The sequence below is a fragment of the Mus caroli genome, chromosome 11, assembly GCF_900094665.2.
Source record: "Mus caroli chromosome 11, CAROLI_EIJ_v1.1, whole genome shotgun sequence".
Lineage (NCBI taxonomy): Eukaryota > Metazoa > Chordata > Mammalia > Rodentia > Muridae > Mus > Mus caroli.
The window spans coordinates 64,071,657-64,098,738 of NC_034580.1; the positions used below are offsets into that span (position 1 = coordinate 64,071,657).

Below are 27,082 nucleotides of genomic sequence, written 5' to 3' on the forward strand. Positions count from 1 at the left end.
CTGGGTGGTGGTGGTACACACTTTAATCCCAGCACTTGGGAGGCAGAGGCAGGCAGATTTCTGAGTTCGAGGCCAGCCTGGTCTACAGAGTGAGTTCCAGGACAGCCAGGGCTTTACAGAGAAACCCTGTCTCGAAAACCCAAAGAGCAACAACAACAATGCAAGGGCCCCCGGGAACCTATTAAGATGAAACAGTACAAAGCAGTCATCCTTACTTTACCTCCACACAAAAATTCCCCTCCCCAGGCAAACAGCACGCAGAAAGGAAAGTATAATTTATATGTACAACCGATAACCTGATACAGAAGAAGGGATTGGGACAGCCCAGGAGTGGGAGAGAAAGACTGGGAAAGGCGGCAAGGAGGATATGGGGGCTCCCCATGCAAACTGCCACTCCCTGGCCCCTCCTTGGAGGGGGAATGTGCCCGAATCTCCCTAGCCTGATATCCACTGTGTTGCTCGGTCCCACAGGCAAGACAGGCTCCTGACTAGGCCCCTGGCCTGACCTACTCAAATTTAGTCTGTATCCAGGCCTTGAAGAGGGAGGATTTCGTCCCCCAGAAACCTGAGCCCCAGCATGGGGGTGTGCCCCATGCCTGGCCCTCTGTGTTCTCCCCGCCCTTTCTAGGTCACCTAGAACAGGCTGGGGAGCTCCTCTTTGGCTTGGGAGAATCACCCGACCATTACTCTGTGGGGTGCCCTTGTCCCTGGGGAGGAGAAGTTCCTACTGCTCGATGCTGGCACACAGGAGGGAACCGAGCCAGTGAACAGCAATCAGCTCTCTCTCTCTCTCACTTGTAGCTGTTGTACCCTCCATTTGGGGAGGGGGGAGTGCCATGCAGTGCCCCCCCTTCCCTTCCTCCTCCCGCTGCTATTTTCATCTTTGTAACAAGGTTCCCCTCCTCTTTGATGATCTCATAGAAGTTCCTAAAGGCCAGGCAAGGCTAATCCCCCACTTTGGCAGGAGGTGGAGGTGATACTGCAAGAAAGGCCTGGGAGGCTCCACCTCCTCCCTCCCGGACAATCATTTATTGGGAAGCTGTGTATGTTTGGTGGTGGGGCATCCAGGTACTTGGAAGACCCTGCTAACCATCTCCCACCTAGACCTCTTCACACCAGCACAGTCTTCAAGGTTTGGTGGGAAAGGTGTGTGGAGGTGGAGAGAGATAGGGGTCCTCTTGAAGGGAGGCATTATAGAGGGGCAAAAGGGCTCCTAGCCCAGTGGTGGCCCAAGGGGTGGGGAAGGTGGAGGGTTGGCAGCAGGCCCCAAGGCCTGAGATGTGGGTCGGCTCCGGGGTCGGGGCCTAGGTGAAGGGCAGGCCTGGGATCCAGTCAGTCGTCTATACAAATCACCTCCCCTGCTCGGGGCTCCTTCCGATCCAGCCCCAGCCCGTCTGACACCAACGCCCCCACCATCTCCTTCTCTTTCTTCACCAGCACTGGAGGGCCGTTGGTGGTGGCTGTTTGGGGAGACAGGTAAGAAAAAGTCAGCCCCCACATTCCAAATATCACTCCCCGAGAACAACCTATCCTTACTGCTAAGTCATTTCCTGCCACTTCTGATTTTTCTTATAAATGTAGAAGAATTAGATTCCTCTTGAACCAAGATGTGACAGGTCTAACTCTCTGGCTTTTCTGAATTCACATTCACTTCCCCTTGAGGAAACCAGGCAGAGGAAGCTCAAGTGGGCGATATGAAACCATATGCTGGGTAAGGCTTTTGCTTTCTTGTTTTTTTGAGACAGGGTTTCCCTACATGGTCCTGGCTGTTCTTGAACTAGAACTCACAGAGAACCACCTGTTTGTGCCTCCCAGTTGCTGGGATTTACTGTGTACCACCACACCCAGCTGGTTTCTTTTGGAGCTAGCATCTCACAGAAGCTCAGGCTAGCCTGAGGACTCTCAGGAACCCTGCTCTGCCTCAGCCTCCTGGTTGAGGTTGTTGACATGGGGACAGAAGGGGTACAAGGGGATGATGGACAGAACAACCCAGAATAACTCTCCCTAAAACACTGGACACTTACAAGGAAGAGGATCAGGTCTGAAGCAAGACAAGGGAGTCAAGCAGGGATGGAGTTTGGATAAAGTCAGGGAGAAGAAGGCACCAGAAGCACCGTCTAACCTGTGATGAAGGACCCTGCAGGCATCTGGCTGTAATTGGCGCCTGCGGCGGCCAGGGCCCCTACGGGTGCGGCGCTGAAGGCTGCCCCGTACCCCGGAGGTGTGGCGTATGGACCCGGGGGAAAGGCCTGGAATAGGAGAGCAAACTGGGGTTATTAGGGAGTCCACAGTTTAGAGGGGAAAAAAATGAAGCTCCAGAGTTACTAGGCAGGGAGACTTGAGATGCAGACCGTGGGGAGCAGGCTGTTTCTCTCCACGTGCAGGATTCTGATGGAAGGTTTGTGTATATGTACAACGGGCACCGGCAGGAAAATGAGTTAGGGAAAAGAGGGTTACCGGTGTGGGGTGAGGCTCCGTGCCCTTGCTGGCCAGCCGGCTGAGGATGCTGCGCTCGGACATCTGAAGGCGGGCTGCGATGGGGGGTATTCGGGACAGCGTGGCTGGCAGGCGGGTCACATCTGCCTTCATGTCGCTCAGCAATTCCTCCAGCTGGTTCAGAACTGGGGCCCGGGCCACAGAGAGAGAAGGGCGAGAGAAAGGTGGAGAGAAAGATGGAGCCAGAAAAAGGGACAGTCAGATGGACAAGTACAGTCAGGAAGAGAGGACACAGACATCAGAGGACCACAGGCCAAGGACAAAATGGCAGAGTAGACAGGAGAAGAGTGATTTGGAGGAGGAGAGCAGCAGGCCACACAGAACAGATGGAAACAGAGAAAAAGAAAGAGTATGGAAAAGAGGTAGGGGGAAGACATTGGAAGACATGGGGTCGGGGTTGTCAGAACATCCCACACTGGAAAAGGGAGGTTTAGGGGTTGGGGGTGATGGGGAGGAAATAGGAGGCGTGCGGACAGTATGATGTAAGGACTCAGTTTTAATACATGTTGGGGAGGGAGTTAGAGTCAGCATTATATAGAAGTAGGTCCTAAGGCGGGACAGGAGTCAGGCACTACACCAGGCTCTGTAGGTGGTTAAGATGGCTCTGGGACCTAACAGAGTTATCAAGGTAGGAGGGTGTAGGAGAAAAGGTTGAGGGTCAAAGGCAAGCTTTATGGGGTCCGCCCAGGGGGAGATGGGCAGTTGTTTTCACTTCATAAGGTGAAAGAGATACAAAGAAAGTGACCTGTGGGTCAGAGCTAAGGACATCTGCGGTGTATACACACAAACCAAGGCTATCAGGATCATAGCAGGTGCCACAATGTGGTCCCACTCGCAGGGATCATGTCCCATTTTATGAGGTGACTGGTACTCTACTGGTCCCTGGTGTGAACCGTATCAGGAATGGGTTTAGACAAGGGGTAAAGGCTAAAACCCAAAAGGGTGCCAGCTGGGTCAGAGGTGGGGTTAGAGGTCAGAGGTCAGTGGTTCAGAGGGTAGAGGGGTAAGGGGGCGAAGGGTGTGGGAAGGTTTTGAAGGGTGCGGGGTGAAGACTTACGCAGCGTTGTGGGCCCTCCCCCGCGCGGGGCCACCGCGGCCCTTACCCTTGTGCAGGACAGCGTTGGCTGGCTTGTTCCCTGCCAGCGACTCCTTGGAGAGGTGCTGGTGGCTCTCGGCTAGGCACTCGGCCTCGGCAAAGCGGGCGTGGAGGGCCATGGCGGGGTGCGCCGGCTCCTGTGACAGGTTCAGGTAGGCCGCCCGCCGCAGCTGCTCCTCGATCACCAGCGCCTGCTCCAGGAGCTAAGGGTGCAGGGCAGGGGCAAAGACAAGTGAGTAGAAGGACCGGACCCAGTACTTGAGAGCTACTCTGTCCACTGTTGGCCCAGGAAACTCCAGCTCCACAGTACAGATCCAGAGCCCAGTTCCATCAGAAGGTGCACTTGGGTCTAAGCCACAAGTGCTATCTCAACTCTCACGATGCTAACATTCCTTCCAGCCCACATCCAAGCCAGGCCCTTCTTCATCCCACTCCTCTCCTTTCTCATCCCCACCTTGAACCTCCGGGCCAGGAATTTATTTTTCATCTCCAGGAAGTTCCCCTTGTTGGCTTCCGTTTTAAATGGTTCATTGATAATGGCAAACTGAGCGTCGTTCTGGATGTCTTGCCACCGGGCATAGCCATGGCTACCAACGGAGAAAAGGGAACTATCAAGGAATTTAACCTCATGGACTTGACTGTGAGTCCCCAGAATGTGGCACAAGCTTCCCCGGCCTGAGTGTGGGCCCTTCTTCTCTGTGGTTCCCCTCTGCTCTGGCTAAAGTTAGAATTATCTGGGAAGTAGAACCTCAGCTGAGAAAATGCCTTCATAAGGTCGGGCTGTAGGCAAACCTATAGGGCATCTTCTTAATCAGTGATTGATGTGGTAGGCCCAGCCCATTATAGGAAGTGCCACCCCTGGAGCGGTGGTCCTGGGTTCTATAAGAACCCAGGCTGAGCAAGCCATGGGAGTCAGTAAGCAGCAGCCTCCACGGCCTCTGCATCAGCTCCTGCCCCCAGCCTCCTGCCTCTAGTTTCTGTCCTGACTTCCCTGCAAGATGTGCTACAAATTGTACCATGAATCAACCCTTTCCTCCCCAAGGTGCTTTAGGTCATGGTGTTTATCAAGCAACAGAAACCCTGACACCTTCTCTCCTAGTTGAGAAAGCCTTCATAATCTTGCTTACAGACAAAGGATACAGGACAATGCCAGCCAGAAGCCAGTAGTCATGCCTCCGGTGCCAGATCTCATTGAGTTTCCCCGAGGAAATAGCTGCTCGTTCCTCATTCTGCCACAGTGTGTGCAGCTCTGCAGAAAACAGACGAGATGCGTCAGGTGTGTGACCTGCATCCACTCCGGATGTGCACACGTACAGCTGAGTAAGGACGAGGACTAAAGGCTCCTCAGAAACCGTAGGAGGGGCTGCAGGGGTGGCTCCGTGTGCAAAAATATTTGTTACTCGTGCAAAGGACCAGACTTCGGTTCACAGCCCCAACATGGTAGCTCACAACTGTCTGTAACTCCACTTATGGGGATACAGTACCATCTTCTGACCTCTGAGGGTACTATACATATGTGGTGCATACACATACATGCAGGCGAACACGTAACATGTAAAACAAAGCTGAAAAAATTAAATTACAAGAAGGCGGCAAGCACGATGCTAGGAAGTGAGAAGCAAAGCTAATCACGCACTGAATCCTGGATTCTGGTTTAGGATGAAGACAAAAAAGTTACGGACCAATGGGAGCCTGGTAGAAACTTAAGATCTGCAAGGCTCACTGTCAGCATGCACCATTTCACTGAAAGTACTTGGATTTAAACGTTGCAGGCAGCCTTGGACACAGTGCCACAGCGAGGAGCAGGTTAACAGACAACTTCTCACACCTGTGAAACCACCATCGGCAATGTTGAACATGAATCTCGGCTTCTCCACCTTCTCCTCACGGCGCCCATTGGGCCGTGGCTCATCTCGAGGAGGCCCAAGTCGAAGCTCCCGATCAGCTTTTACATCTTCTGCTAGGCCAAACAGTGCAAAGCTCACACCTCAGGACCACTTCCTTCTAAGCCCCAAGACTACTTAATGCATCAATTCTACTGACTCTTCCAACAGCTACCCACCCGAGACCCAGGCATCTGTTCCCCAGATTCCACCGCCCCAGATACCCTCAGGGACTCAGGCATCCAGTCCTTCCACCCATTACCTCTCTTGCCCAAATCCCCTGTTTCCCCCTCCGTCCTCTCCCTGTGTTCCTGTACATCCAATGGCTTCTCCTCCCCCCTTTCTCCTGGTGTTGGCTCTGAGGCTGTGGGAAGAGTCAGAAGATATGAAGAGAGGCTGTTACTCTCACCCCAAGTGCAGAAGAGGGAACCCCAAAATTCAAATCCCCATCATCAGTGGGATAATACACCCACCAGACTTCTCCCTGTCTCCTCGGTATCCAGGTTCAAGTTCTGTCTCTCCAGGTACCCCTGGTGCTTCATCCTCTAAGAGAATTTTCCTGTGTTCTAGCCGTTCTCCCAGTGACGGGGCTGGGCTGGGAGAATCAACCTGGTGGAGGACAGAAGAGTCAAGGTGAGCTAGAGAGTTCCTAGGCACCCTGATGCCAAAATCCCTCCAGACTTTCCACTCCATCTCCTCAGAGAGAACCCGGTGTGTACACACCTCTGTCTCCATCTTTTCCCCCACTTTGCTGTTCTTCTCTTCCTGGTTCTCAGTGTCATCCTTGTCCAGCGGTGTCCTCACACCATCTCCCTTCTCACTTGGAGCCGGAGTAGCTGTGAGTGAAGGCGCAGGGCTATGGTCTGGCTGTGACCTAAGTGTCCTCTAGAGGGTCACAGGTTGAGACTTAACGCCCAAGGTAAAGTAATCAAGTGGCAGGAACAGACTCCAACCACAGTGCTCACAGGCGTGGCTCACAGGAGACAATCAGGGCTAGGTAAGGTCATGGGACAAGGACCCATAGATGAATCCTGGTGGCTCTTAAGAAGAGAGAGGGGAGGATCTACATGCATGCTCTCTGCATTTCACCACGTGACAATCCTGCATGACCCAGGACTCTGCAAGCAAGAAAGTCACCCCCAGATGCAGCTGCTGACCTGGAACCTCCAAAACCATGAACCCAAATAAACCCACTTCCTCTATAAAGCTGTCCAACTTCATGCATCTCACTATAATCACACAAACAGCCTAATAAGAGGGGAAAGCAAGGGGCCTAGCAAACACAGGAGTGGATGCTCACAGTCAGCTATTGGATGGATCACAGGGCCCCCAATGGAGGAGCTAGAGAAAGTACCCAAGGACCTAAAGGGATCAGCAACCCTATAGGTGGAACAACATTATGAACTAACCAGTACCCCAGAGCTCTTGACTCTAGCTGCACATGTATCAAAAGATGGCCTAGTCGGCCATCACTGGAAAGAGAGGCCCATTGGACTTGCAAACTTTATATGCCCCAGTACAGGGGAACGCCAGGGCCAAAAAGTGGGAGTGGGTGGGTAGGGGAGTGGGTGGGGTAGTGTATTGGGGACTTTTTGGATAGCATTGGAAATGTAAATGAGGAAAATACCTAATAAAAATATATATATAAAGCCGGGCGTGGTGGCGCACGCCTTTAATCCCAGCACTCGGGAGGCAGAGGCAGGCGGATTTCTGAGTTCGAGGCCAGCCTGGTCTACAAAGTGAGTTCCAGGACAGCCAGAGCTATACAGAGAAACCCTGTCTCGAAAAAAAAAAAAAAAAAAAAAAAAACCAAACTAACAAAAATATATATAAAAAAAAAAGAGGGGAAAGCAGAGATTTTTCCACCCTGACATCTGGCCACCACTGCTTACCTCTCCCACCCCAATCCAGACTCCCAATTACCAGGCTTAGAGGTACAAGGACTGTTGGTTGTAGAAGCCTCAGGAGTGGTGAGAGATGTTTTGGTTGGAGAGGAGGCTCTGGAAGAACGCTTGGACTCAGCACTGGGGTCAGGCATCAGCTCTGGCATTGACCAGCGTCCATTGATATGCTCAAACTCTTGGACCTGGGCAAGGAAGTTTTCAGGGACCAGGATCAGTTCCTGGCACTGGCCATGTAGGAAGCTCTGGTTTCCTCTCTCACACCAGCCTGGCCAGGGCTCAGAGAGGAAAGACAGTGACTGAACAGTTGGCCTGATGCTCCAATGAGGAAGGACTAATACCTTCTTCTTGACGAGAGACATGACTCCAATGCGGGTCAACACCTGCTGGCGACTCAGCCCCTCCCGAGGGACCCCATCCGCGAACGTTTCGGAGCCATCTGCCCCAGGCTCACACAGATGGCGCATGAACAAAGACACATAGGCCCTGAAAAGCACGGGGGTAAGAGGAGGGGTCCAGATACACAAGATGCAGAGCTCACTGACCCCCGAGCTTCAACTCCCAGGTGCTTCCAAGAGTCCAGCCCTGGGCCTCTCCCTCCCATCCTGACTTGCTCACTGGCCCCATCAGCCCCCACTGCACCTCCTGGGACTCAGCACTTTGCTCCTAGGCCCCATCAGTCAGCATTTCATCCTGTTCACCAGCTCCTCCTGCCAGGTTATCATGGCCAGGTAAATGTGAAGCCAGGCCGGCCGGGGGGAGGCCCCTTCTTCAAACACCTCTCTCTCCCATAGGGAGGAGGCCTGGCCCCTTTACTCTAGGCTCTGCTGAGGGGAAGTGGGGTAGGCTAGGCCCACCTCCCAGGAAATAGAGCCTGGTAATGACATAAGGTAGGGAGGTGGTGATCAGCTGAGTAAGGTCACATCACATGGTAGCCAATAGGAAGAAAGGACGGTCCAAAGCTCTGAGCCCCAATTCAATTCACCCCCAAGTCCCCCACACTCACTTAAACTCCTTCTCTGTTTTGCCCCTCAGGTCTCTCACTAGCCACTGTGTGGTGAACGCGTCCTGGGGCGGCATCCCCCAGCGCATCACAGCGTTAAGGAAGGCCTTCCTTTGTCGGGTATTGAATCCCAGTACCTGAAGTGGGGTAGGGGAGAGAGGCGGGGCCACGAATGACTAGGAGCCTGAAGTACTCTCTACTGCTGGTGGCCCAGCCTCGGTTCCCAATGCACCCCACCACCACCACTACCACCTTCTCCCTAGAGATCATGCAAAGTGCCCAGGCCAAAGTCTCACTTCAATGTTGCCCCCAACCCGAGCCAGCAATGGAGGCAGTGGCTTGTCCTTCTCATTTCGAAGCTGCCTCTTTGACTGTCGACGGCCTAAGGGTAAGGGTGACACTGATTAGTGGAGACGCCCCCTCCTCTAAGCCTTTCATCTTCCTTATATCCATCCCCATAGTACACACTACACAGGGCTAGCTAGCCTGTGTCACGTTCACCTCTAATTTTCTTTCAAGCATGTTCTCAGTACTATTACCTACTAAGGCTAAGAGAAGCCATATTTAAAAACTAATAACAAATACTTGACAGACCATGTTACTCATGAGAAAGTGAGATGACTTAATCTTCCTGTTTGGTTTCTCTCTCTCTGTCTCTCTCTCTGTCTCTCTCACTGTCTCTGTGTGTGTGTGTGTGTGTGTGTGTGTGTGTGTGTGGGTGTGGGTGTGGGTGTGTGTTTATACCATCAGGCGAGGTTGTGTTGGCCAAGACGCCAACCCCTGGACTTGAGCGATCCTGTCTGACCTTCCTGGTAGCTGGGCTATCCGCTCCAAATTCAACAACGGAGACATCATGACCCTCACCTCCTCCCTGTGTGTGAGCTTCAGTTTTCCTACCCAAAGGGGCACGGGCTGGCTGTGTAGTGAGAACACCTCAAACTCACAGTCCTCCTGCTTTCCGTGATGATATTAAAAGTGTGTGCTACCATGTTCCCACCCAAAACCAAAGTAGTTTTATTGCATAAAAATAGGGGGTGCAGGGGCTAGAGAGATGTCTCAGCAGTTAAGAGCCCAGGGTCCAATTTCCAGCGCCCATACAGTGGCTCACAACCATCTGTAGCTCCAGTTTTGGTGGATCTTACACCCTCTTTTAGCCTCCGCAGGTATCAGGCACACAGGTAGTATACAGATATACATACAGGTAAAAAAATACACAGTAAAAATAAAAAAAATCGTTTTTAAAAAAATAGTGTGCTTAAAGAAAGCTAGAAAGTGAAGTGAGAGAGTGGAGACAGAAAGTCAAGAAAGTCGCCACCTTCCGGACGCTCATCAAAGTCTTCATCCTCTTCCTCGGACCCCACTGAGTATTCTGACTGGTTGTCTGTAAGGGGCAGAGAGGACTCGATGGTAATCAGTAACCATACTGGGGCCCTCTCCACTTGGAGTCTTCCTCTTGGACATTTCTCCACCTCCTCCCTGTCCTTGGTCCTACTGGAGACTCTGGGTCATATATCCTGAGCCATCTTTAGCCTTTGGGTACACATACTTTACCACCGTGACTCCTGCCATAGCTACTCTAAACAGTGAGCCCTGAGTGCTCATGGAGCCCTCTGTAGTTAGTCCCTAGATGGTTAAATCCCCATGAATCCATCTGACCTTAGAAGAGTCCTCCTGATCCATCCCAATCACCCAGCCTTTCCCTTTGGACAGCCCCAGACTCGGAAGCTCTATCCATCGCCCCTTCCCTTCATGTCTCTTGCCAGAAGCAGCCCTCACCTTGATCCTCCTGGGCAGCATCGTTGTAGTTAACCTGCTTTCGAACCCGCTTGCCCTTGCCTAGGTTGCGGGCCAGGTCTTCTTGCTGCTGCTCATAGTGATGTCTCAGTAGCTTCTCCCAGTAGTCAGGATCCACGTTCTCCTCCTGCTTGATGATCTCTCGCTCGATCTCCTCAATCTGAGGGGCAGCAGAGGGAAGGCTGACAGCCTCCTTCCCAACTCGTCCCAGGGCCACATCCCAATCCCTGTCTCCTGCACTGGCCAAATCCTGCCTGAAGCTTTTGGACCCAGCATGCAGTTTCTGGACGCTGCACATTCTTCCTACCACCTCTTCCTTGCAGTGTTCTGGCTCCTCCTCTAAGCCTCCCCTCGCTCCCCTGCTCACTCCCATAGACTCAGAAGCACCAGTCTGTGACCACAAGAACTTTCTGTGTCTAGGTGCCTTTCCAAAGTCCAGTCTCATCTATCAAAATGATAAACTGTTTGAGGTACACTACTGCTTTTTGCTGGGGACCAGGATGAGAGGATAAATCAAAAATATGAGTGCAAGAGAACACTCCTACTTCAAAAAGTAGTGAAAGGCATTCACTGCCCTTCAGAGATGGCCTTGGAGATAGGGTGTGGTCCCCAAGCCTCTCACCTTGTCTTCTTCACGCACGACATACTGTGCCACCTTGAAGGAGCTGAGGTATTCATTCATGTTCTGCACATCCGTGTCCTCAGTCGCATCCTGGTTACGGTCCAGCAGTCGAGCGATGGCTTCATTGTCATAGTGGATCACACTGCTATCCTCCTCCTTATTCTCTCCTGGCAGAGACAGAAGAGGACCTGAGGTGTTGGCCAGAAACTCAAGCACAGTGTAGCTGGGATGGGTAAGATGCCTCTTCTCCCTCACTGGGCCCTGGAGGAAGAGACTGCTCCCTGGGGGCCCACATCTTAGTGTCTTTTGCTTTATTTCCTTAGGTGGCTGTCCCTTCTCTCAGCCTATTAGGAAGAAGGGATTTGTCCTTTACAGGCTGAGAGGAGAAGTTTGGTTTTTTAAGGGTTTGGGGGGGGGTTGTTTTTTGAGAGCTTTTTTTTGGAGGGTGGGGGTTCCCAGGGACTACCTCACCCTCATTTTCATCTTTGAATAGCTCCTCGGTGCCAAATTTAAGGATGTCGTCCAGCTCCTGCTTGGACATGGAGCCAGCCTTGGAGCCCAGGCCTGGCCGCACCACCAGGTGTGTCAGCATCATCTTTCTCTTAGCCACCTGTGTGATTCGTTCTTCTACAGAGGCTCGGGTCACAAACCGGTAAATCATCACTTTGTTGGCCTGGCCAATCCTATGGGCTCTGCTGAAGGCCTACAGGGGCAGGAGAAAACGGAGGTCAGCCAGGAGAGTGACAGAAGCTGACACAGGGTCAGGAAAGGTCTTCTCTCTAAGACCCATCCCTGAGCAGGACAACGTCCTTCAAGAACCCATGTCAACTTGCTGAATGTTGATGGGGATGCAAGATGTAGGATGCAGGATGCAGGTTCCCACCTGGATGTCATTATGGGGGTTCCAGTCAGAATCGAAGATGATGACAGTGTCAGCAGTGGCCAAGTTGATGCCCAGGCCACCAGCTCGGGTGGACAGGAGGAAGCAGAACTGTTGGGCACCAGGAGCTGGGATGTGAGAAGTAAGAGGCTGAGTTTACCCCTGGTTGCTGGATGCTCTGACTATCAACCACTACATTATAACTGCTAGTCTAAGTTTCCAGCTTCCCCCCACCACCCCCCATCCTAAGGACACGGCAGGTGTTCTCAGGCCCTCCATGTCCCTAGATAGCACCATATTTTCTCCTCACCATTGAAGCGATCAATGGCCTCTTGCCTGAGGGCGCCCGTGATGCCACCATCGATGCGCTCATACTTATAGCCTTCATAGTCTAGGAAGTCCTCCAGAAGGTCTAACATTTTGGTCATCTGAAAAAGGGACAGCAGGAGTCCAGAAGACCACAGCAGTAGCTCAGGCCTAGTTCCCCAAAGCACCTTTTACATCAACCAATCCCTAGGCTCCATACCCCAACAGAGCCACCCTGCTGCCCGCTCCCATGTCTACTCACTCCACTTAGCCCCAGCCCTCCAGTTCTATCTCAAAGTCTTTTGATTTAAGATCATTTCTAATAAGGCACAGCTTCTCTGAGACCCATGAAAAGGTTTCAGAGAAACCTATATAAATACTTTGAAAATCACATAAAACTGGCGTGTCGTTTTCTCCAAAGTAGAGGTCTATATACCTTTCATCGGAATCCTAAAAGGCCTGTGGTCCCTGCTGCATCACGAATAAGGCTGGTAAGTGATACGAGTCTCTTCTTAGGACAAGGAGAGCCAGGTATGCCAGGCCTTTCATTTTTATAGACAAGGCCTCACTGTATAGGCCTAGCTGGCCTGGAACTTGCTATGTGCAGGCTGGATTAAAGGGATGCACTACCACACTCAGCCCAGACCTTTTATACTTTTGTTTGTCCAGTGCTAGAGATCGAATCCGCAGCCTCATGCAAGCTACGGAAGTGCTGTACCACTGAACCCAACCATCGGCTCTTTCTGTTCACTTGAATACACGGTCTCTCACTTCAGCCCCAGCAGTCCAACTTCAGGGATTAAAGCAGACACCCGCCACCTTGCCTGCCTGAGTCAGGACAAGCTGTGGGCAGGATCTCGGCCTTTCTTAGCAGAGCCACAGGAAGGAGGACAGGAACTGAGGTCTGGTTGGTGAATGGCAACAGTGTGCAGATACAAGAGGGAGCAGAGGGGACGGTCACCTGGGAGAAGATGAGCACTCTGTGTCCTTGCTCCTTCAGCTTGCGCAGCATCTTCTGCAGCAGCAGCAGCTTCCCTGATGACTTAATAAGCGCCCCACCCTCATAAGCCCCACTGGGGAGTTTAGGAGACTCCTGAAAAGAGAGGGGTTAGGAGAAACGAGGGTCAGCAAGCATCCTCCTGACTCCTACGGTGCCCACCCAGAGAGGCCAGGGCAACCCAGCTCCGCCCGTGTCCAAGGCAGACCCTCCCCGAGAAGCAGCCACACCATCTGTCCCCGCTCACTGTCCCTACCATAGCAGCCACCGGGAAGAGGTACGGGTGGTTGCAGCACTTCTTAAGGTCCATCATGATGTTAAGCAGGGACACTTGGTTCCCACCACCTCGAGAATTCAAGGCCTCAAAATTTCGAGTTAGGATGTACTTGTAGTATTTCCTAAAGACCAGGGTAGGGATATACAAGAGATATGAATAATAAAGGAGCCTACTTCTTATCATTTTTTTAAACAGGCTTTCTCTGTATAGCCCTGGCTATTCTAGAACTCACTCTGTAGACCAAGCTAACCTCAGACTCTGCCTCTGCCTCCCAAGTGCTGGGATTAAAAGTGTGGGCTTCTAGAAACCATTTCTAATGTGGCCCCAACTCTAGGAAAGCTACCACCCAAGCCCCACCCACAAGTGTGACAGCCTGTCCCAAGTCTCACTTCTGCATGGGGCTTAGCTCCACTCGAACAATGAGCTCGGTCTTGGCTGGCATGTTCTTAAAGACATCCGCCTTGAGTCTCCGAAGCATATGTGGCCCCAGTAAATCGTGCAGTTTCTTAATCTGGTCCTCTTTGGATATGTCGGCAAACTCCTCCAGGAAGCCCTCCAAGTTGCTAACAGACACAGAGAAAGAAGAAATCAGACAAGGACAGAAGTTCTCTGACTCTGACCTTGGGCTCTCTTTCCTAGGTCAGATGAATCTTCTAGAAGTCTTTGTGCTGCTCCCCCACCCCCCCCACCCCCAAGGACCCCCAAGTGAGCCACTCACTTAAACCTCTCTGGGGTGAGGAAGTTGAGAAGGTGGAAGAGTTCCTCCAGGTTGTTCTGCAGCGGGGTCCCCGTCAGCAACAACTTATGATCTATCTTGTAGCCATTGAGGACCCTGAAAAACTAGGGAGTGGGACAAGGACAGGCAAGGGAAAGAAATGTCTTTTAGTGGCAAGCGGCTGACTCACCTCATAAACTTGTCCCAGTTGCCAGCTCGTGAATTCCCATTTCCCTCGGGATCAGAGACCCCAGTCCTAGCCTGTTCCCTCCTACAGCACGGTCCTTTCTCCACTATGACAGGAACCTTACCTACAACAACCCAGACTAGTTTTGTTATAGTTTCTTTAAGGATCGGCACAAGTCCTCCACAGCCTCCAAGGCCGCAGTGTGGGGATCTCGCTCACCTTGGACTGGTTGTTCTTGAGTCGATGAGCCTCATCCACCACAAGACAGGCCCAGCGGATGGAGCCAAGCGCCGCCTGATCGATGGTGATCAGCTCGTATGATGTCAGAAGGACATGGAACTTCACCTGTGCCTCTCTCTGCCAACAGAAGCATTGCCCGTTCATCCGCCACTAACACGCACTAACTCCCGCATCCCCAGCCCTGTTCTTCCCTCAGGAAGCCGGTTATTCTAACTTCAGCACTGAACAGGCACTACAGATCACAGCCTTAACTTCCACCCCTGTGCCAGTGCTGATAGTGCTGCACTTGCTCCCAGGAGGATCTACTGTGGAGTACAGAGCCACAAAGATAAGGAGAGGAATCCCTGTTTGGGACAAAGAAATGGCAGATCTGAGGGTCTCAAAGCATGAGATAGAAAGACTTACCTTCATCTTGAAAGCTTTCTTCCCTCCTTTTATGGCATTATCCTCAAACGAAAACTCATTTTCTCTTATGATGGCCCGGCTGTCCTTGTCGCCCGTGTATGTGACCACATAGAACTTGGGTGCCCACATCTGGAACTCTCGTTCCCAGTTGATGATGGTGGAGAGTGGAGCACTCACCAGGAAGGGACCTTTTGTGTGGCCCTGGAGTCACAGGTGGAATGCCATTAGTCTCCGCTCAAGGGTGTGCACACCAGTCTGCCTGCTGCCTGCCCTAGCCTTATACCCTCCTAGTCCAGGCTAGGCCTCAGTCCCCTCGGGAGGCCTAGGATCCAGCACACACCTCCTTATACAGTGAGTAGAGAAAGACGATGGTTTGGATGGTCTTGCCCAGCCCCATCTCATCCGCCAGGATCGTGTCAGTGCCTTGGGCCCACGAGAAGCGCAGCCAGTTCAGCCCTTCCAGCTGATACATGTGCAGCGTGCCGCCTGTGGCTGTGATGAACCTTGGCTGAGTCTCATATTTCACTGTTGGCTGTGGAGTCAAGACATGGCAAGGTTCAAGGGAACAGCTGAGGGTGCTTCTGCCCCGCCCTAGCCACTGGTAAAAGGTGGATTCCAATTTCCTCAGCTGTGGACTGAGTTGAGTTCTAGTCTTCAGTCTCCTTCCACCCCCAGTCCCTAAATTACCACCAAGCAGCACTACTGGGAAAGGCTGGCTCGTAAGGAACTGGGTTTTGACTACAGGTAGCACCCAACTCCTACGGTCCAGTCCCTTGCCCCTCTGGAGAGGGCAAGGCTGAATGGTGGAGGAAAGCCACTGTTGAGAGGCAGCTGACAGCTCCAGTCCCAATGCTGTAGTGGCAGGGAAGAGACAACTTACATCGTTAGTAGGTGAACTGGGAGGCCCATCACCCTGTAACTCCTTCTTCTTCTTCTTATACTTTCGAGGCTGTGCGGGGTCCTCACCCATAATTAACTCACTGGGAAAAGAATGGGTGTCTAGTGAGGCCTGTCCTGGGGAGCTCTCCCACTTTTCTAAACCCATCCCAGACCTGCCTCCCTCCCTCTGCCTAAACCTTTCAGATCCTCTCTCTTTCTTTCTCCAAAGCAAATTCAACAAAAAAACTCTAATTACATTTACAGAGGACAGGTCACAGGACAACTGTAGAAACTGGTTCCCTCATTCTACCATTTGGATCCTATGAATGAACTCGGGTGCCAGCCTTGCTGGCAGGCTCTGTTACCCACTAAGCCATCTTGCCAGCTCTATCCTACACTTTCCACCTCCACCCCTGGGATTCCTTGAGCATCCATCACTCTCTTCCATGTAGCCCCCCACCCATTTCTCAGACCAGCTCTTACTTCCTCTTCTTTCTTTTTAGATGTAGCTTTTAATCTATCTATCTATCTATCTATCTATCTATCTATCTACATACCTACCTACCTATCTATTTATTTACTTATTTATTTATTTAGTGGGGCAGGGGATGTCCTCAGAGACCAGGAGAAAGTGTCTGGTCCCCTGGATCTAGAGTCACAGGAGGTTGTAAGCTTCCAGATATAGGTGCTAGGAGCTGAACCTTGATCATCTACAAGAGCTCTTAGCTCCCAGGCCATCCTTCTGAGCTGGCCAGATCTTATTGTTCCTCCTTATGCTACCCCACCAAACCCACCCAAAGCCTCAGCTGAGGCTGCTACCCTAGCCTGGGTCTGTCTGGAACAGCAGCCTCCCCTTGGCTGTCATGGCTGCTGAGCAGGCGTCCTCACCGGTGTCTCCAGTAGCTCTGCTTATGGTCATCATACTCTGGGATGTTCATCTCATCTTCCTCCCACGTGGACTGGTCGTAAGGCAGATCCTTCCATTTCACAAGGTAGTGGTAGTTCCCCTTTTTATCCATACTGTTGAGCAGGAGACCAAGAAGAGGAGCAAGAGGAGAGAAAAATAATATGGATCATGCATTGCACAAAGTTCTGATAAATACAGTGTCAACAAGCACAGCACCTGTTATGCTTGCCTTCTCAGGATGGTCTGTAAGATACCCATCATAGCACAGCCCAGAGATCCTGCAGCATCACTCCCTCACCAGACAGGGTTTGTGAGTGGCTAAAATGAGCCAGCCCTGGATCGAGGCATTAAGCTGAGCAGGAGCGAACTGTCAAATGTCCCGGCTAATCGCTCACACTTTGGTGAGAAGGAGCCAGTGCTAGGCAGTGGTAGACACTGCTCTGGCAAGCGTCTCCCAGTTCCTGAGAGCTCGTTTTCATGCCCGTCCCCATCCTTATGCTACAGAGAATGCTGGCTGAGCTCTCTCCTCCTGGTTTCTCAAGTTCCTTAGAAGGAGCAGCTGCAGCTGCAGAGACAGCCACCAAACCTCAATCGGTCATTTGGCTTACGTAGGCCTATCACCAGAGTTAGAGCAGTGTCATAGTCCAGGTGGGCCTTTGCAGAGAGCAAGGACTCACCTATGGTTAATGATGCGGTGGACAGTCATCCACTCCGGCTTGATGCCGAAACGGTAGTACTTCTCCTCCATCTCCGCATAGTGCGGGTCCTTCACCTTGCGCTTGTCACTCTTCCCATCATCCTCACCAGAACCGTAGTCCAGCGGCGGGGGCTCGTCCATGTCATTTTTCCGTTGATAGTTTCGGTACATTACCAAGTGGAAGATTTCCAGCTGTTGGGGCACAGAGGGAGAGAGAAGAAACAGCCTTTAACTCCTAGGATGACAAAGGAGCTGGATGCCCAGAGGACAGAGTGGGCGCCTGGGAGCTGGAGCCGAGGCCTAGGCAAAGGAAAAGCCTTTGTACCTGAAGCTCCTTGGCCCAGGAGCAGTGCCAGTAGGACAGTCCCACCCACTTGACAAAGAATTCTCGCTCTGATCTGCCTTGAAGAGGACGAGGGGGTGGGACGTCTGGGTTCCCGTCTGCCTGCTGCGGTGCTGGCACTGCCACAGGTGGCTCCCCCCATCGCCAATGCAAGATCTTCTGAACACGGCCCTTCAGCACAGGACACTTCAGGCACATTAGAGAAAAAGGAAAGAAGGAGGCGAAGAGAGCCCTTTGTTAGGTAGGACAAAGGTACAGCACAGGGTCGGGGCTGAGGAAGGATGAGCTGGTGTCTGGGCCTCAGAAATGGGTGAACAGTGGCGCTGGGAGGATGTGGTTCCACTTACTGTACATCTCGGGCACAGCCATTCGCCATTGGGGATGTCGGGCAGTGGGGGGTTCAGACAATGGATGTGGTAGGAGGAGATGCAAGCGTCACAGCACAGGAGCTCCCCGCCGTCCTTGCACACGCGGCAGTACTCCATGTGGTCATCCTCTTCTTCCTTCTCTCCCTCCTCCCCTTCCTCCTCATACTCTTCCTCCTCCTCCTTGGCCTCCCATTGCACCCCCTCCTTCTCCTAGGAGGTCAGATGCAGTCAGACACAGACAGAAGAAGAGAAGGAGAGACAGGAAAACCAGGACGACTGAGCCCCAGATGTGCATAAGTCTCCTGGGACCTACCACCCAGGATACCCCGACTTTTCAAACTTAATGACTCTGCAAGTAAGGGGTTAAAGAAAGGACCCAGTTAGGATCCTAGTACTGCTGAGAGGCCCAGAAAACCACTGCAGAAAGCAAGAGGAAAAGAGGCAGGCAGGGCGGTGAGGGCAGCAGGTACTCACACAGTGGGGGCAGCTCCACTTGCCCTCAGGAGCCCGGTCAAGCTCGGGGTCAAGGCAGACGAGGTGGTAGGCACGGGGGCAGGTGTCGCACAGAATAATTTCCCCGCCCTGCTGGCACACCTCACAGTAATCCTGGTGATCCGTCTCGTAGCCATCAACTTCCTCCTCCCCGGCCACTGCAGGACAGCCCAGGACTGTCATATACCCCAGTCAAGACAGAGGGGACAGAGAAAAGAAGAAAGGGATTCAGGGAAAGAGAGAAGGTCTGAGTATCTGAAGCAAGAAAGACAGCAAAGGAATAGGGCACACAGAGAGGCTCTCACACAAGGGGACGTCCTCACCCTTCTTCTTCTTCCTTCCTGGCCGACCTCGCTTCAGCTTCTTGGCACGGACAGGGCCATCAGGCCGGCCTGAGGCACTATGGACACTACCACTGTCCAGGTCTGACTCCTCTGCCTCTGGTTCATGGCCCTCCTCACTCTGAAAAGCACACTGCCCAGACCCCGCTGCCATGAGGGAGGGAGGGGGCATCCTGAATCCCCCCACCCCCACCCAGCTTCCCTCATGGCCTAGGCCTTGGATTCAGCCCTTGGCACCCTGCGTTGGGGGGACGGGCAGGGTTGCTCACCGAGCCTGCCTTCTTCCTCTTGCCACCCAGCAGCCCTAGCTTGATTTTCAGTGGCGCCATCTTCTTCCCTCGAAGCTTCTTGCGTCCATCAGGCACTCGGGGGCTCTTATTCCGCCTCTTGTGGCCTGGACCTAAATGAGAATATGGAGGAGGGGAGAAAATCCGTGGGCCATGACACATCCTGGTGGAGAGAGTGCCACCAGGGACTCTGGACTGGGCCATGGCTTCACTTTTCCCTCTCCTGAGCCGCACTCCCCCTCTTCCCCCACAGCCATCACCGTTGGGAAAGCAAGGGTTGTAGAGTTGCGAAGCCATGCAGTCTGGAAAGCAGGGGAAGAGCCTGGAAGAAGAGGGGTTCCTACCTTTGCCCTCTTTGGTTTTGGCTCTTCTGATGGGTGGGGGCTGGATTTCAGGAGCAGGGGGTGGTGGAAGGGCAGGGGGGGGTCCAGATGGTGCTATGGGGGTGGCTGAGGAGACAGCAGCTGACACCTGCTCAGCCACAGCTGCTGCTGCTGCTGCCGCTGCTGCCGCCACGGCAGCTGCCGACCCTTTGAAGGGGTTATTGGCACTGAACTCTCTCCACTTGGCCCCCAGGATGGTCATCATCTTTGACATCGGGATCTTAGGATTCTTCTTAGCAATTAGGGGCCTGGAAATACAGACACAGAAAACTCAGACCCTTCACAGATGGTCTGGGAACACTGCCATCTCCTGTATCAATTAAGTCTATGCTAACATTCCTGGATGGGGAAAGTATGTCCTATTAAGAAAAATATTAATTTAAGTAATGAGAGAAGTAAAAATAAGTTACAAGGAAAATATATCCTGTCAAGTCCCACCCTCACAATGGCATGCTTGCTTTGATTTTCTGCATTTTATTGAATTATATGGAACCTGAAGAAAGTTTCCCTTGGGACAGTTTGAAAAAGACAGACATCATGCTTTCCTCTAGGGGGTGTGGTAAGCTCCTGTTAGGACACCTATGACCTCAGTACTGGCAAACATACCGACTGTAGCAGGGGTGTAAGTAAGGCATTCCTAAGGACTGCTACCAATTATCCCTTGAGGCTACGCACCAACATTCCTGAGCTATGCGTTCAGCTGCCCACCAAATCCACACCGGCTCTTACAAAGCATGTATTTCTACTTTACAGATAAGAAAACCAAGCCCCAGGGCTGGCGAGATGGCTCAGTGGGTAAGAGCACTGACTGCTCTTCCAAAGGTCCTAAGTTCAAATCCCAGCAACCACATGGTGGCTCACAACCACCTGTAATGAGATCTGATGCCCTCTTCTGGTGTGTCTGAAGTCAGCTACAGTATACTTGCATATAATAATAAATAAATCTTAAAAAAAAAAAAAAAGAAAATCAAGCACCTACAAAATTAAGTAACTTGCCCAAGATGAAACTAGGGCACTGAACTGTTGTGTTAAACCTCAGCATGTACGTCCATGGCACGGGAACTCCTGGGTGAAAACCCCACCCCCACCCCAGGCATTCTCATTAGTCTCTGCTTGGAGAGTCCCACAGCTGAAGCCTGCTGCTCTCAATGCATGATCTGTTTTTACTAGGGCTTAAGAAAGGGTTCTGGGGCTGGAGAGGTGGCTCAGAAGTTAAGAGCATTGGCTGCTCTTCCAGAGGTCTTGAGTTCAATTCCCAGCACCCACATGGTGGCTCATCTATAATGTAATCTGATGCCCTCTTCTGGCACGCAGGTGTACATGCAGATAGAGCACCTCATGTACATAAAATAAATAAATAAATCATTAGAAAGAAGACTTGAAATGAAAACTCTTGGACAATAATGGCACCTGGGTCTAGTCTAGAAAAGTTACAGAGAGGGAAAACAACAGAACTGGCAGAGCAGAAGATTCAATCCTTCCTGTCCTCACTGCCCTCTAGTTCTAGAACCTTCTCTAATCTAGTACTAGACTCATAACCTCTGTCCCCACAACCTTAGAGAAAGACAGACACTTAGCTAGGATTGGGTGACCCCAGACCAAGAGTAGACTGAAAATATGTTTAAAATTATTTCTGTACATGCCATGAATTTCTCTAGGACACATTTTCTTAGATTTTAAACAGATTCCAGAGAGGCCTGGCCCATCCCCTAATAATGAAGTATTTGTGTGAAAGGCCTCCTGGTTCTGTCATACCTCATGAACTGACTGAAAGCTTTGTAATTGGTAAGTGTGTGGTAGTCCTCCTCAGAAAACACGTGCTCCACATCCTCTAAGCCCCAGGTCAGAAGCAAGGTTGCGGATGACTTCTGCTCCACCTGCTGAGTGGGGGACGGGATGGTAAGATGGGGTACCCTGGCTCCTCTCCCAGCATCCTTTAATACCTCTGTTAGTGTCCACCAGTCTCCTGCTCCCCTGTGCAGTCCAGTCCCCATCCCTTACAAAACCCAGCTCTGGCGGTGTCCCTCCATCCCCTACAAAGCCCAGCTCTGGTGGCATCCCTCCATCCCTTACAAAGCCCAGCTCTGGCGATGTTCCTCCATCCCTGTGCCACTCTCTGTGCTCACTCCCTAACTCTACTCACCTTGTGTCCCCCATCCCCTTCTCCCCTTTTCCTTCTTTTTGTTTTTTTCTCTTTTTTTTCTCGGTGCTTCCTTCTTCGTTTCCGACCTGGTCCAGTTCCATACTCGCTGCCTCCACTCTCTGACTTCTCCCGGTACTCATCTCTCTCTGAGCCAAATTCCTCTTCACTGTCCTAAGGAAGAGAAATAAAAAATAGCATTTATTCATTCTCACCATGTGCCAAGAACTGTTCTTACTGCGAAACATATTTTATCTCTTTCCATCTTCACAACTATCCCATGGACCAGCAATTGATCTCTATTTGTTCACTTTTTTCAGAGGAAACTGAGGCACAGGGAGTCAAATAAATTGTCCAGGAACGCAGAGGATTTCTAGGCTCTGAATTCACACACGCTTCCTCTAATACTGTAGTTTTCTTTTGCCCTCTGTATTGGGAATTAAATCCAGGGCTCAAACATGCACGGCACTAGCTCCTCCCTCAGTAAGACAGTGTGCTCTCAACTCTTTCTCTCACATGGTGAGGGAGCTACACTGACAACTGGACTCTGTACCAGGCTAGAGAAAGTGGGGTTAGGGTTCCAAGTCCAAGAGAGGCAGAGGAGACACGAGAGAGGGGGTAAAGTCTCTTGACCCTAGGAAGCCCTCTGCCCACGTAGCCAGGAACAGAGAGAATGATGTCGTCTCTGGGAAAGGGCCTGAGCCTTGCGGGGGACACTCACGAGCTTCTTCCGCTTCCTAGGTTTGCCTGGCTTGTTTTCCTTCTGCTTCTTGGGGCCTCGTTTTCGCTTCTTCACACCCAATGCTGAAGGCAGCAGCCGAATATCATCTTTATCTTTAAAGAAAAAAAAGTACCAAAAAACCTAAACTTGGAGGGTCCTTCGTTGTCCCCTTCTTAACTGCCACCGTGGTACTCTCTAGGAACCAAGGCAATAACTCCTCTAAATTTCACTGCCCCTCAACGGATGCAAACAGTGTTTCTAGTACTCTGGGATCCCCTGGTTCTGAATGGAGGTCAAGGGTCAGAAAGGAGGAGCAGCCAAGCCACTCCCTCTTCTCCCCTCCTGCTAACAAGGGACCAGACTGTAGGCCACCGGCGCAGACTGTGGCAGGTCCTTTCAGTACTCGCCAGGGCTCCTCCTGCCTTCCCCCTCACTTTGCCAGCTGGCAGCTTGCCCAGGAACCGGGGAAGCCATGCCCAGCTGCTGGCCTGGCCTGACCCCAGCACTTGGAGTAGGGAGACACAAGCTGGCAGCTCCCTAAGCCAGATGCTGAGGAGCGAGAGCCAGAGGTGGACACCTGGGCTCTCACACTAACACCCTGGGGCCCTGACATCCTTTTTGCCAAGAGGGAGGCCTGCCTCTATTTACATTTTCTTGGATAATCACACCAGCACAGCACTGGAGCAGAAGAAATTCTCAGTCATCCTCTCTTCCCCACAGGACCAGTATCTGCCTCCAACACATCTAACTCAGCAAAAGCAGTCAACGCAATTCCCTAAACAGTCCTCCTCCGGGACGACTGGAGCCCACCTGCCTCCACATCTACTCCTGGAGGCTGCACCTCTATCCCACGCCTTACCTTTCACCTCTAAATCTGTCCCAGACATGCTGACACACATTGCAGGGACACAAACAAGGATATAAACACAGACACACCTAACATGTGCAGTCTCAGATTCACACACACACACACACACACACAGATACCTGTACCTGCTTCAGCACAGCTATGGCCCTGTCTCTTTCCCCAGAGGGCAGGCCCAGGGCAGGTTCTTCCCTGATATCCCACCATCCCATTCTCCCTGACCCTGCCAGTCTGCTTAAGGTTTGGGGACCACAGTTGTTTCTCAAAGATTAAGCCCTAATGCCACATAGAAACGGGCCGTGGCTTACCTACCACCCCCACCAGTCACTAGACTAACCAGCCAGACCTGTCTTGTCCAAGTAGAGGCAGCTGCAGCCAGAGGGGAAAGCCAGGGCTTGGCCCAGCCTCTCGCCCTAGGACACACAATATTCCTTCCTTCAACAGCCAAGGGAAAATTAGCCACAATTAACACCCCAGGCCTGGGATTCCGACCTGATGCTACCTCTCCTTCTACCTCCACAATCCCGAGTCCCTGTGAGGAAAGACACTCTCGGATGGCAGACGGTGGACGGTGGACGGCGTGTGGGCATGCAAAGGGGCTGCCTGCCCAGAGGCAGTGTGTGAAAACCGATCCAGGGCTGTAATAGGAAGTCAGACGTCAGACCCAGCAGCTGGCTCCCCTTAACTCTAGGGACTTGGGTTAACGCGGAACATGGAAACGACGACCGCGGGGCAAGTGGCAAGGGCAGGCCAGGCTACGCCAACTGGCTAAGGATCAGGGAAGTGGGCCGCCTGGGTCACCCTGGGTGTGTGGGGCGAGGAAGCCTGTGAACTCCACTTCCCACCCTGCCCGGCAGGAGGTTCTCAGTTTTAGGCCGACGTCGGTGGCCAGCAGAGGGAAAGAATGGCGAGGAGAGGCAAGGGAGGGTAATAAAGCCCCAACCTCTGTCTCAGCAGCTTCTCAAAGCTGGCCGCGAGCCCAGACTCTCCCACTTCCCGGCTCAGATCTCGGGAAGGTGGGGAGGGCGAGGGCGGAGTCTGGCAGTAGGGCTGTGGGAGGAGCCTGGGCAAGAGCCTTGCTCCCGCCCCTCTCTCCTAATCTCGCCATCAATCTCTCACACTTATATTTATTTTTTTCTCAAATTCCCCTCCCTCCCCCACAACGAACCTCCATAATAGGTCTACCGCACATGCGTACTGAATGCAGGAGGTGGGTTTGTATTTTCAGACCTTTTGCAAAGAAACTACCAGAATTTTCCGCACCACCCACAATCATTTCCCCACCCCCATCCCCACCCCCCAAGGAATCACATCTATATATTATGTTATATTATTTCTCTAGACTTGCCAGAAGGGGGAGGGAGAAGAAATGAGGTTTTTTTCTTTAGCTTCCTGCTCCCTTCCCCCACCAACACGAATGCTATTATTTTAAACGTTCAACAATGTAAGGAGACTGGCGCGATGGGGGAAGGGATAAAAATTGGTCTTGGGTAAGAATGTAAAACAAAAATGGTGAGAATCAAAGCAGTCGCACTGAAAAACAATGGAAGGCTCTCACGAGTACAAATTCATATTCCAGAAAGAGACGAGGGCGGGCAGCCTGAACAGAGCTCCTTAAGAGGAGACTTATTTTTCCCCACACTGAGGTAGACGGATAATGAGTACGCTAAAAATATTTTCCGAAAGTTTTACCTCAGAAAGTCATCTGAGGGGGTGTATCTGGGTCATTTTGACTTGGAGGGCTGGAAGGGGGATGAAATTGCCCAGGGAGACATAGGAGGTGAGATTTCATTTCAAACATAAAAATTCAAAAGCTTTTGACGCTTCTCAAGGATTCAGAAAGCAAAGGGGGAGGGAGGACGCCACACAAAGACCCATCTCGACCTTAGGCTCGTTCATTCTCCTCTCTTACAAGGCTTCCAGTGCCGGGGATCAAAACCAGATCCGGAGTTCAGAACAGTTAGGCGAGAGTTACCGACGCCCTAACTCACCTGACAAGCCCCTCTCCCCTCTTTTTCACACCTTGCCGCAGGCAGCCCTGCGGGCAGCCCTCTCTCTCCTCAGGATCGGATCTTTAATTCTCCCCCCCCCCCCGACTCCAAGCGAATCCTGCGGGCTCGCTGGAATAACTTTTTTCTAAACTTTTCCTCTTTTACAGGTAAACCTGACGAGGTTAGGGGTGAGGCTTTACCCAGTACGCATTAAACACATTATTTTTAACAGCCCCCCACCCCCGGAAAGGCTGTCTCAACACGTGTGACAAAAAGTCACAGTGGTCAGTAAGACAGTTTTTACAAATAACGTTTTAAAGTTTGGTGTGTGTGTGCTGCTCTGCCGCCAGAGACTTGGGGGTGTGGATGTCCCCAATCAGAGGTTGGCGACACTTATCCTAAAGAAGCTAGAAATTGCTCTCCACTTGGAGGGTGGTCTGAGAGTTGTGCCACTGATCCAGAGAAGGGTCTGTCCCCAGCACAGCTGGACGTCCTACGCCAGTGGCAGGTGACTTGTCATCTCGGAGAAGGGTGCTGAGTGATGATGGTCAGGACAGAGCAGCTGGGTGGGCAGTTCACGCCCCCCAACGTGGTCAGGGTGTGTGGGTGGTTTCATCAAGAGAGTGACAGTGAATGGCAGCCACGTGAGAGTCACAGCTGGGCAGTTCGGCCACCCCAGACTGACGGGGTCACGAGGGGGGGATGGGGGCTGCACTTGACACAAAAGAGCCCGGGGCAGAGATGACGAGGGTGGGGCCGGGGGCATCTGGCTCCCCAGACATTCTCCTGTCTCTCTTCTAATCTGAGGTGACCCGAGACCTCGGCGGCCAGCTAGGGGGGAGTGGACAGTATGTCCAAGTCTTACTCCAGGAAGTGGTCTGCGTGGAGTGTGGCCACCACCTGCCCCTGGTCATCAGCCGATACAAACATTCGCACGCCCCCTCCCCCGCGTGCCACCGCACACCCCTAAGTTGGCGGGCACCGAAGTCCCTGCAGGTGGAGGGGCTGGTCCGCGGGCCACTGTCCCACCTCTGCTTGCCCAAGTCCCCAGCGGAGGGCGTCGGGTGGCAGTCAGCTCCACACCCCGAACCCACTCGGCTTCAGTCCGACCCCACCGGGGCCCGGCCCGAGGGGCGCTCACGCGGCCGCCCCTCCCCCACGCGCCCCTCCCCCCACGCCGCCGTCCGGTCGCCGGGGTCTCCGCGGTCCCTCGCTCGGCCTGGGAGGGGGGCCCTGGCTTCGCCACGGCCGTTTCCTGCCTACCCCCTCCCCGCCGAGGGTGAAAAAAATAAATCTCCTCCCCCGAAAGCCGCGACCAAGTGGCCCGGTCCGCGCGCGCCGCTCGCTCCCTGCGCTCTCCAGCCCGGGCGCGGCGGCGGCGGCGGCGGTGGCGGTGGCGGCGGTGGCGGCGGTGGCGGCGGCCGCGGTAGCGGCGGGGGAGGGGTGCGGCGGGGGAGGGGAGGAGGCCTGGCCCCAAGGCCGCCGCCGCCCGGACCGCCGAGCCCGTCTGGACCGGCCAGGCGCCCGGGACTCTCCTCGGCTCGGCCGAACCGTAGGTGCCGGGCCCCGCGGCTCCGCTCGGGCCCCGGGGAGTCGGACGGACGCTTACCTGGCGGCGGGGGCGGCGGCAGCGGCGGCGGCGGCGGCGGCGGGAAGAGGTGGCAGCTGGGGGGGCTGTGGCGGTCGCGGCTCCGGTCGTGGCCCGGCCCGCGCCCGAGTACTCCCTCTTCGTCCTCCTCCTCATCGTCCTCGTCGGCCGCCTCCACCTCCTCCTCCTCCTCGTCGCCCTCTTCTTCCTCCTCTTCTTCCTCCTCCGACACCACCATCTCCTCCTCCTCCTCCTCCTCGTCCCTCAGAGGGGAAGCC

The 27,082-nt window shown here is 53.0% G+C and overlaps 1 protein-coding gene and 1 non-coding gene across 8 annotated transcripts; both read right to left on the reverse strand.

Annotated features, from left to right (window-relative positions):
* Positions 1-260: 260 nt before the first annotated feature.
* Positions 261-27,076, reverse strand: Chd3 (chromodomain helicase DNA binding protein 3). 7 transcript variants are annotated; one of them, XM_021177795.1, is made up of 40 exons: positions 26,826-27,076; positions 22,361-22,473; positions 21,643-21,813; positions 21,255-21,379; positions 19,461-19,747; positions 19,099-19,229; positions 18,812-18,962; positions 18,471-18,664; positions 17,976-18,206; positions 17,611-17,814; positions 17,266-17,477; positions 16,570-16,701; positions 15,683-15,782; positions 15,143-15,334; positions 14,803-15,003; positions 14,377-14,514; positions 13,974-14,095; positions 13,645-13,818; positions 13,235-13,376; positions 12,943-13,074; positions 11,986-12,103; positions 11,679-11,803; positions 11,267-11,498; positions 10,796-10,962; positions 10,156-10,333; positions 9,695-9,760; positions 8,676-8,761; positions 8,383-8,516; positions 7,718-7,862; positions 7,399-7,561; positions 6,199-6,311; positions 5,949-6,084; positions 5,738-5,839; positions 5,421-5,549; positions 4,733-4,841; positions 4,047-4,179; positions 3,600-3,795; positions 2,458-2,621; positions 2,123-2,249; positions 261-1,460 (listed from the first exon to the last, which is right to left on the reverse strand). In XM_021177795.1, the coding sequence occupies exons 1-40, from the start codon at positions 27,040-27,042 to the stop codon at positions 1,333-1,335; spliced, it is 6,120 nt and encodes a 2,039-aa protein (XP_021033454.1). In that variant the 5' UTR covers positions 27,043-27,076; the 3' UTR covers positions 261-1,332. The 7 variants fall into 7 exon arrangements, with proteins under 7 accessions (XP_021033454.1, XP_029339356.1, XP_021033450.1 ...); XM_029483496.1 differs by lacking the exon at positions 26,826-27,076 and adding an exon at positions 23,728-24,008 and having other exon boundaries at positions 3,554-3,795; positions 5,421-5,552; XM_021177791.2 differs by lacking the exon at positions 26,826-27,076 and adding an exon at positions 23,740-24,007 and having other exon boundaries at positions 3,554-3,795; positions 5,421-5,552.
* Positions 8,110-8,252, reverse strand: LOC115032715. Its single transcript, XR_003838333.1, has one exon.
* Positions 27,077-27,082: the final 6 nt, after the last annotated feature.

Bases quoted from the DNA above. Each gene is read 5' to 3' on its own strand.
- Chd3 (XM_029483496.1), bottom strand. From the start codon at position 23,815: ATGCCCACACGCCGTCCACCGTCCACCGTCTGCCATCCGAGAGTGTCT. The intron at 4,842-5,420 runs GTGTGAGAAGTT...TGTTTTCTGCAG, and splicing joins TGCCGATGGTGGTTTCACAG to AGCTGCACACACTGTGGCAG. The intron at 3,796-4,046 runs GTGGGGATGAGA...CTGCACCCTTAG, and splicing joins TCCTGGCCCGGAGGTTCAAG to CTCCTGGAGCAGGCGCTGGT.